Source organism: Meles meles, chromosome 21, assembly GCF_922984935.1.
Source record: "Meles meles chromosome 21, mMelMel3.1 paternal haplotype, whole genome shotgun sequence".
NCBI lineage: Eukaryota > Metazoa > Chordata > Mammalia > Carnivora > Mustelidae > Meles > Meles meles.
In genome coordinates this window covers 1,044,666-1,055,307 of record NC_060086.1, presented here as the reverse complement: position 1 = coordinate 1,055,307, position 10,642 = coordinate 1,044,666, and the positions used below count along the sequence as shown (strand labels likewise).

General features: G+C 35.7%; 1 protein-coding gene across 1 annotated transcript in view; it reads right to left on the bottom strand.

The window, feature by feature from the left end:
- Positions 1 to 7,755: 7,755 nt before the first annotated feature.
- The window catches only part of ZNF713 (zinc finger protein 713), a 39,114-nt gene continuing 36,227 nt past the window's right edge, over positions 7,756 to 10,642 (bottom strand). Inside the window, exon 5 of the mRNA XM_045992507.1 lies at positions 7,756 to 9,142. Within this exon, the coding sequence (XP_045848463.1) occupies positions 8,085 to 9,142 (1,058 nt within the window). The 3' untranslated portion in view covers positions 7,756 to 8,084. The remainder of the gene's footprint in view (positions 9,143 to 10,642) is intronic.

Sequence of the window (10,642 nt, the reverse complement as noted above, 5' to 3'; positions counted from 1 at the left end):
ATGGGGTTTGCTCTAACTTATAAATCTCAGTTCAATAAAATGTTCAAGTTCTTCCTATATTAGAATACCACTTCTTTCATCTCCTAATTCTTTTTTATAAAGTTTGGGCCTTTTTAAAGGTTCAATGAATGTTGTTTTTTAAAATAAAAAATTTTTAAAGATTTTATTTATTTATTTTTCAGACAGAGATCACAAGTAGGTAGAGAGGCAGGCAGAGAGAAGAGGAAGCAGGCTCCCTGCTGAGCAGAGAGCCTGATGTGGGGCTCGATCCCAGGACCCTGGGATCATGACCTGAGCCAAGGCAGAGGCTTAACCCACCGAGCCACCCAGGTGCCCCTAAAATAAATTTTTTATTAAAAAATTCAAACCCACAGAAAAATTGTAATAGTACAATGAGCAGCCATAAACCCTTCACTCAAATCCATGAATATTTCACTCAAATATTCATCAGTTGTTAAGTTTTGCATGCTTTTTTCTCTCTTGCTATTATATTTTATACATAAATGCACACAATCACTTGATATATATGTGTGTATATACAGGTATATACACGTGTGTGTGAGACATGTATTTTTTGGAAACCAATTGAGGATTTCTTGCAGAGACAATGACACTTCAACCATAAATACTCCATTTACCAAGTGTCTGCATCCTCATATATCACCACAGGGAAATGATAAAATTTCACATTGATGCAATATTATGAGTCCATAGCCACAATTTCTTAATGATCCCAATGGTGTTCTTTATAGAGTTTATAAAAATTGACCCAGGATTTAACCAAGGATCATGCATTGCATTTAGTTGTCATGTTTACTTCCCTTGCAGTTTTCTTTTCTTTTCTTTTTTTTTTACAACACTGACATTTAAAGAGTGTAAGCCAGCTATTTTGCAAAATAACTCCCAATTTGACTTTGCTTGATGGTTCCTGATGTGTGAATTCAGGCTAATGTTATTTGCAGGAACATTACATATGATATGTCCTCAGAACATTATCATCACTAGTTACATGATTTCAGTGTGCAATTTTTTTTACTTAAAAAATTTAATTAATTAGAGTTGACACATATTGTTACGTTAGCTTTAGGTGTGCAACACAGTGATTCAAGAACTCCATACCTTCCATGCTGTGCAAACTACAAGTGTAGCCACTACCTGTCACCCTCCAGCGCTGTTACGATACTATCGATTATTTCCCCTGTGACGTACCCTTTATTCCTGTGACTTATTCATTCCATAACTGGAAGCCAGTACCATCTACTCCCCTCCACCCATTTTGTCCTTCCTTCCACTGTCCTCCCTTCTGGCAACCATCAGTTTGTTTTCTGTATTTCTAGGTCTGATTCTACTTTTTGTTTGCTTATTCATTTTTTTTTTTTTTTAGATTCTGTTATAAGTGGAACCATTTTTTAACATTTCTGAATTTGCCATGTGTCTTTTTTTTTATTTGTTTATTTTCAGCGTAACAGCGTTCATTGTTTTTGCACCACACCCAGTGCTCCATGCAGTACGTGCCCTCCCTATTACCCACCACCTGGTTCCCCAACCTCCCACTCCCCCGCCCCTTCAAAACCCTCTGGTTGTTTTTCAGAGTCCATAGTCTCTCATGGTTCATCTCCCCTTCCAGTTTCCCTCAACTCCCTTCTCCTCTCCATCTCCCCATGTCCACCGTGTTCTTTGTTATGCTCCACAAATAAATGAGACCATATGATACTTGACTCTCTCTGCTTGACTTACTTCGCTCAGCATAATCTCTTCCAGTCCCATCCATGTTGCTACAAAAATTGGGTATTCATCCTTTCTGATGGAGGCATAATACTCCATTGTGTATATGTACCACATCTTCCTTATCCATTCATCCGCTGAAGGGCATCTTGGTTCTTTCCACAGTTTGGTGACCGTGGCCATTGCTGCAATAAACATTGGGGTACAGATGGCTCTTCTTTTCACTACATCTGTATCTTTGGGGTAAATACCCAGTAGTGCAATTGCAGGGTCATAGGGAAGCTCTATTCTTAATTTCTTGAGGAATCTCCACACTGTTCTCCAAAGTGGCTGCACCAACTTGCATTCCCACCAACAGTGTAAGAGGGAAGTGGAACCATTTTTGATATTTTTTGATAATCTTTGATTGAGGTAGGTAGGGTCTGCCAGATCTCGCCATTGTAATTTCCTTTGTAATTAATAATTAGTGATTAATATTAATACTTAATAATTAAAATTAATAATTAGTCATTGCTGGAGAGATGCTTTTTGAGATTGTGTGAATATACTGTTCTCCAAACAAACTTTCAGCCAAGAGTTTTAGCATTCATTCATGGTTCTTAATTATTGCCAAGGTGGTTATGAAATAGTAATTTTTCTAACTCTATTACACCTGCTACATTTTTTAGTTAGCATGATTTTGTAAAAAAGCTTTCCTTTTCCCCCACATCACATTTAAATGTTATTTTTTGCTTGAGATGTAGTCCACATACAGTGAGATGCATATGTAACTTAAGTATTCATCAGTTTGATGAATACACACACACACACAACTCAGACCACTGTGAAGACAGAACATTTCCATAACTTTCCTCATGTCCCTTCCTAGTCAAGCCATCTCCTCCAGAAGCAACCACTGACCTAATTTCTATCACTATACATTAACACTGTTTAATCTAGATCTTCACATAAATGGAACCCTATGGTATCTATTTTAAGTCTAGCTTCTTTCACTAAGTATGTTTTTGAGGTAGATTCTTTTTTTTTGCATTCACCCCCTTAAAAATTTGACTTTTTGTATTTGTATGAACTAATGGATTTTTAAATTTATTGTTTTATTCCTCCCACTCATTTCAAAGTCCACATTTTTCCAGAATTAGCCAGTGGGAACCTTGTTAAGCTGATGTCTGTGTCTTTCTGAACTTGCCTCCTTTAGTTTTTGTGAATTTCTTACTTTCTGGCAAAAAAGTGTGATCCAGGCTTACCTGTACTTTTCTTATCTCAGTTATTGGATCAGCAAATTCTCCAAGAAGTTTCAGTGGGGAATGGTATTTAGAAACCAAGATCTAGGGGTTAGGTGAGCGCTTTGCTACAGGATTTTTTTTTTTTTTTTTTTGCTTCCAGAATATTGTAGAGGATGTAGCTATCTGTATATTCAAATACACATAGAGAAGCCTGTGTGCATGCATAGAGGCATACAACAGAAAACTCTAAAAACCAATGTGCTTCTTCTTTTCTCCCTATTTGTTTGTATCCCCTTTCTCCCACAGTGAAAACCTTGGTCCCCACTCCAGCAACATAAATGATTGCCTTGCCAAATGCTACAGTACACACTAGATACTTTGGTATTGTAGAAATAATATCACCACTAACAACAAACTTACTAAGTATATTTGAGATTTCTTTCTGAATTTTTTGTCTTTACTGCCTACAATGACAGCACTGTGTTAAAAATTTATTGGGATGATTTTTTTCTGTGTGGTTATTATCAATATTCTATACAATTAGGTTCACTTGTATTTGTATACAGTTTTGTATTCAAGGATAGGGAGAAACCTATCGTTTTTAATTTAATCTTCATTTTTGAATCTGCAAGTCATTAAAATGGTTCAAAACTCAAAAATATAAAAAGATATATTCAGAGAAGTTTCATTCCTTTCCAATCTCTTTAACCCTGTTGTTTCCATAGGTCACCTATTTATTTCTGGTTAGTCCTTCTTGTATTTATTTTTGCAAAGATAATCAAATACATGTGCATTCTTTTTCTTTCTTACAAAAAGTAACATTCTATATATGCTTTTCCACACTTGTTTCATTTAGCATATTCTTAAAGTATCATTCACTCCAGATTATCTTATTCTTTTTCAGATGCATAGAACATTACTGTGTGGATGTACCATAGTTTGTTGAGCAATATTTCTTGTGTAAACATTTAGTTTTTTCCTCCAGTGTTTTAATAACCAACTTTGGTCATATGTATTTTATTATTATTAGTGGTGTATCTTCAGTGTGAATTTCTAGAATGGGTTTGCTCTATATTGCCAAATGTCCTTCCAGAGAGGTTGTGCCATTTCTCCTGCTAATGTATAAGAGAATTTTAAAAGAAGCTTTAAATAATGGTAGTCAATAAAATTTCTATACCAAAATGACAGGACAATGGGATAGATGGTTTTGGGAAAGTTCAAGAGTCAAAATTTCATATCTGTACAAAAAGGTCTTAAAATGCCCCATGATATAATAAATAATATTTTGTTATAAAAGGAGATCCAAGAAGAGTCTTTGCACCTAGGTTTTATGGATGACCTAAGAATCATCCAGTTGTTAATCCATAAGTCGCAACTTAATTTGTATGACAGTGTTATTCTTGTTTGGGTTAGATAAGATTACTAGAACCAAGGAAGGTATTCAAATAGTACCTGGAAAGAACAACATAAACCTACGAACAAATGAAAAACTGAAACCCTAGGAAAGTATTCAAATAAGGATAAGAAAAAAAATTAAATCCATGTAGGTAACATTTTAATGGTTTTGGTATAATTAATATTCAGGTTACATTTTACCTTTTTTAAAAAACAGATTTGATTAGTTTGAGAGAAAGAAAGAAAGAGAGAGAGCACAAGCAGGAGGAGGGGCATGGAGAAGCAGACTCCCTGCTGAGTGGGGAGCCCAATGTGGGGCTCTGTCCCACCAGTCCAGGATTATGACCTGAGCTGAAGGCAAAGGGTTAAGCAACTGAGCTACCCAAGTGCCCCTTTTCCACTTGTTTCTTTTTTCTTTCTTTCTTTTTTATTTATTTGACAGAATACAGAATGAGAGGTGAGAGAGAGAACAAACAGGGGGAGCAGGAGAGGGAGAAGAGGAATCCCCACTAATCAGGGAGCCCAATTTGAGGCTTGATCCCAGGACCCTGGGATCCTGATCTGAGCCAAAGGTAGATGCCTGATTGAGCCATCCAGACGCCCCCTTTTCCCTGTTTCTTAAGGTATTTAAAACATTTGATACAACCTTAAATTTTAGGCTTGTGATTTTAATGAAACACTTTGATGTGTTTAAATTGAAATCAATGCTTAAGACAGTGGTATATCTAATTTTAGAAATTCCTAAGTTTTTATTTATTAGTTTCACAGCTGTGAATAATTAGAGGAATACCGGCTGCTTAAAGAATGTGTTTCTTAAACTAATAAACACTAGTCAAAATACAAATAGTAACAAACATATTTCTCCAAGCCCACAAGTCCTTTGGACATAAGAGAATCTATCAACCTGATGATCCTTTAGCATTCTGAAGTTCTGAGAAAGTTATACAGATTTTAATGTGAGCAGCAACCTTTTGCTTTATTAACTTTAATATATTCAACAAGTATTTTTCATGTGTTATAAAATGCTGCTCCAGACACTATTTTTATTCACTGAACCAGCAGGTGATCCATGTTCTAGTGACATTTCTTATGAGAAATCCTGAATTAATAGTTTATTATTATGTATAAGCTTTAATATCTCTTTTCATAAAGGACCAATGGACATAGTTGGATGGATCAAATGAACTAAGATATGTAAAAGGGTAATGTCTTGCCCTCCTAGACAGAAATAAGTCATAACTAACAGGTTTTTGAATGAGTACTATTCCTCTGGCTTCTCTACTCCAAGAACAATATATAATCAATATACTAAGAGTTCACTTTTTAACTTGCAACACTTTGAAAAGAACAAAGGACATGAAAATAAATTGATCCCAGAATGGTATAGTTTACTGTACAACTAAGATAAGCATCATCATTTATGACCCAGAAGAAATTTAATAAGCTTCTAATTTTTAATTCTTATTTATTATGATGAATTGGTGAAAATCTCTGGGCAACTGTGGTCTGGATAAGTCCAGACACTTTTTTTCTAGGATTATCTAAGTTCTGCTGAAACTCTCCTGAAAATCCCATTGTTTTCACCTGTGTTGATACACTGCCTTGTATTGGAACCCTTAACACTCTTTGTGGATAGGTCTTTTTTTTTCTGGTTGCAAAATTAAATTTTGTTCAAAGCCTTTACCAATTGTAATTAACCATTACTTCTTTTAATACATACCTCCACTGTCTGAGATTTCACCTTGGCTCACGCTCTTTCTGAAATCTGGGTGCCCTCTTTATGGCAAATGAATGTTAAATGTAGCTCATTTTGGTGGCTGTTTCCAGAACAGATCTGACCTGAAAGTGGACCCCTACGACACAGACTTTTGATAACAAAATACTATTAAAAATCCTTCTTGAGTATAATAACGCAGGATTTTATGAACTATTCCACATCCACTGATGCATGGGGCATAAATGTACTTTGAAAAGTTTGTGACAAAATGAGTTCATTTCATTACTTTCTTTGTTTTTAGTGTTTTGGTTTTTTAAAATCTTTAATCATTTCAGCTTTGCCCCAAGAACTTTATAAAATCTAGTTTTTCAGAGGGAAAAAGTCAGAGAAGCCTTTGAGCTGAGAGCTATGTTAGAAGAAAAAAGGTGAGGAAGCAAAGGGAAATACAATCCTACCTTAGCTTCATGGCTTCTTCAAGCCATGCCTTAGGAGACAGAAAAACAGAAAACCAGGCAACTGAAGCAGCCCCAAAAGTGAAGCTATTTGCGGCTTATGACAGTTTACATTTATAATGCTTTGTAACATCAAAAGGTGATAACCTGTTAAACAGGGCAGTATTCATAAAAATAAAATTTAACCACCTTAAATTCTTTTTGGAGAAAGGTTTCTTTCTTTTCTTTCTTTTTTTTTTTTTTTAAAGATTTATTTATTTGACAGATAGAGACCACAAGTAGGCAGAGAGGCAGGCAGAGAGAGAGAGAGAGGAGGAAGCAGGCTCCCCACTAAGCAGAGAGTCAGACGCGGGGCTTGATCCCAGGACCCCGGGATCATGACCTGAGCTGAAGGCAGAGGCTTTAATACGCTGAGCCACCCAGGCGCCCCGAAAGGTTTCTTTCAATAAGTAACTTATTTCAATAAGTAAAATGAATTATTAAGCCAACTAGTAATACTTCCTTAGTTGTTTATATAAGCCAGTTAGGCTCTTCCCTGGTTCTTTTCCTCATGATGGCACCACAGCTCAACACCTGGGACAGTCTCATACTTCTTGTCTTTCACAGATGTGCAGGGAGGTGCAAGCACTCTCAGCCCCTGGTCATTACAGAAAAAAAAAAAAAGCAACACAAAACAATAAGAAGAAACTTCTCTCTCTCCAAACCCACAATTATAGCAGAAATACCCATTTTAGTGAAAACAATCTGTTTGCTATAAGGAAATTTAAACTAGAACAACAGGATAGAAAAGTAGACTTCTCTGAATCACTTTTTAAAGTCCATCACTATGACCCTCGGTCTCCCCCAAGACTCTTCTTAAAGTGATCCTAGGACTTGTTTGATGAAAATGCAAAAGTTGCTAAAAAACAAACAAATAAACAAACACCGTCATATCCTGTCACATTGTTTCTCAAATAAAGGTACAGATTTAGGTGGTACATCAAATAGATACTTTTAATTTGGAAGTTATATATATTTTGATGAATATCTGTTTATTTATTTTAGAACAAATATAATTGACATATAAAACTCATAATTTCCACAAATACTATTTCCTAGGACAAGGTTAAAAATTCTTAGTCCCTTTAAAGGGAAATATTAAGTAAACACAATATGATAAAAACTGTAAAGGAAACACACAAATCACAAAAGTTTGAGAAATATTGACTTTATGTTTATTTCAAGTTTATGTGACTGGTTACACTACATCATTGCCTTAATCAATGTTTACATAATTTAAAAACTTTATATCATAAAAGTTACAGGTGAATAATTACAGATTATTGCCTACAAGATTTCTGGTCATTGAAAAAAGCTTTATATCAGATTTGGAACATGATCTTAATATAATCTTTTTTATAAAATAAGTTATTTTCGCTATTTATAAGTGCTCCTTGGAATACACTACTAATTTAAGACCTAAATTTATTTAGTTTCTATGCATTAAAAGTTTAAGTTTTCTCTCCTTTGTAAATAATTTGATATTGAAAGGAATGAAAAGATCTGACCAAAAGTTTTCCCAGATTTATATATTCATATGATTCCCCCGCCATGAGTTATGTGCTGCTGGGTAAGTGAAGGACTGGGACTTAAGGTTTTCTCACATTTATTATATTCACATAATTTCTCCCGAGTATGGATTTTCCTATGTTGATTAAGGTGTGCACTCTGGCTAAAGGCTTTCTCACATTCATTACATTTATAGGGTTTCTCTCCTGTATGAGTTCTTTCATGCTGATTAAGATGTGTCCTCTGGCTGAAGGCTTTCCCACAAAAACTACATTCATAAGGTTTCTCTCCAGTATGAAGTCTATGATGTTCAGTAAGGGATGTGATACGGCTAAAGGCTTTACCACATTGATTACATTTATAGGGCTTCTCTCCAGTATGAATTCTCAGATGTTGAGTAAAGGATGAATGCTGACGGAAGGCTTTTCCACATTCATTGCATATAAAAGGTTTTTCTCCTGTGTGAATTCTCTGATGTTGAATAAGATGTATCCTCTGGCTGAATCTTTTCCCACATTCATCACACTTATAGGGCTTCTCTCCTGTAAGGACTATCTGAAGTTGAGTAAATGATGAGTTGTGGCTGAAAACCTTCCCACATTCACTGGGTTTCTCTTCAGTATGAATATGGTTAGTAAGACGAATATGTTGATTGAAGATTTTTCCACACTCATTATATTCATAAGGATTCTTTCTTACATAGTTTCCCTGATAGTAAATCAAGTTTGGATTATGTTTGATGCTATTTCCTTGTGTGTCAGAATTAAGGGGTATTTTAATTGAAGGAATTCTCTGATGCATAATAAGGTTTGTATTCATGTTATAGTTTTCTCGAAATCTATTACAGTCATGGCTTCTCTCCTGTGTGATCTTTTTGTGGGTGAAAGATACTTGTGCTAAATATCTCTGCTGGTTTTCTTGGTTAAACTCTAACTGGTAATCAAAATCCCAGAGTCCTCCCAAGATGGAGTACCAGAAACTATCTCCTGTTAGTCTCTCCATTATCATGTCATGATTTTGTTTTTCATCAGAAATATTCTGGTTTGGAGTCGATTTTTTGATTTCAGGTCTACTCTCCCCATCTAAAAGAAATGCAGAACATACAAATACTTTGCCATCTCCTCTGTTTTGAAAAAGAAACTGTTGCACAATGAATTATCATGGGAAACATATAGCGGCATAAGTTTTAAAATATGGCCATGTAACAAGGGAGACTGTAAAAAGATGATGGAAAGCAGTGAGCAGGGGGAAATTTAAAACATGTATGGTAATCATAAGGAGAGATCATCCAGGAGTATCTATAGCTGAAAGGTAATGGAAAGGAGAATGAGAAATGTCAGAGAAAGTTCTGTGCTAGAGGTGGGAGATATTAGAGGAAAGACTATACTTGGGGAAGACAGGTATTTATAAGTATTCCACCTTATAAATTTCATCTGTGGATTATTCTATTGTAGTGCCAGTGACCTGTTTATTTAAAAAGTATTTCTTCATATTTTTATCTTTTGCTTGAAATGACACAATGAATAGTTGCTTATAATAACACATTCAAATAATATGGAATGCAATAAGGAAGAATTTCAGCCCCTTAGAGGTCATTATTTTTAATAGTTTGGAGCCTGCCTTGCCAGATTTTTTTCCATGTTCATACAAATATAAATGTAAATCATATTCTAAACAAGCATGAATTGTGAGAAAAGCAAAATTTCATTTCAGTCTCCTACTACTTCTTTAAATTTAATTTAATGGGGGCATTCTTATTACGCTTCTGGATGAAGATTTGGGCAGGTTCCATGGTTCCCTCTAATTTTTAGATAACAAATACTCCTACTGTTACATTGTTACAAACACAGCCTCTAATCAGTAATTAAAGTGTTCGGTCACCTGTTTAATAATCAAAACTCCAAAATTAATTCCCTTTCCTTCCCCTTGGCTGTTAAGAGTCACATTCTTCCTTTCTCCCCACCACCTGCCTTTTTCTGCATCCTACTCTCTTCCTGCTCATTTTTTCCCCTGGCTGCTGCGCTCTCTTTTCTTGTTCCCACTTTAATTATTTCCCTTGCTACCTCTTTCTTCACTCACTGTTGTTTAGTTCCCTTCTTTTTTGTGGGGGGGTGGGGAGCACAGAGGGGAGAGAGAATCTTAAGCAGGCTCCACACCAGCACAGAACCTGTTGTTGGGCTCAATCTTATGACCCTGAGATCATGACCTGATCCAGAATCAACAGCTGGACACTTAACCGACCAAGTCACCCAGGTGCCCCTGTTTAGTTCCCGTCTCACAAAAGTTTGAGGGTAGAAGCTGTGTGGAGGAAGAGATTAAAAGGCCAATTTTTGTATGACTGAGTAGCTTCACATTCTCACCCTGGCAGAAGATTAAATAGGAACTCATGACTCTTGGGAGGTTTTAGCCAGATCTCTCTTTCTTCTCATTTCCATGATCTGGATAGATAAATCTTTATTTGGATAGTACCTTGGGACCATCCCTACAGCAATGAATCCTATTGGACAAGATCAAAGATGTTGGATGACTCGTAAACACCATGATACCTTGGCTTGACAATCTTGCAAAGTGCAGACAGACCC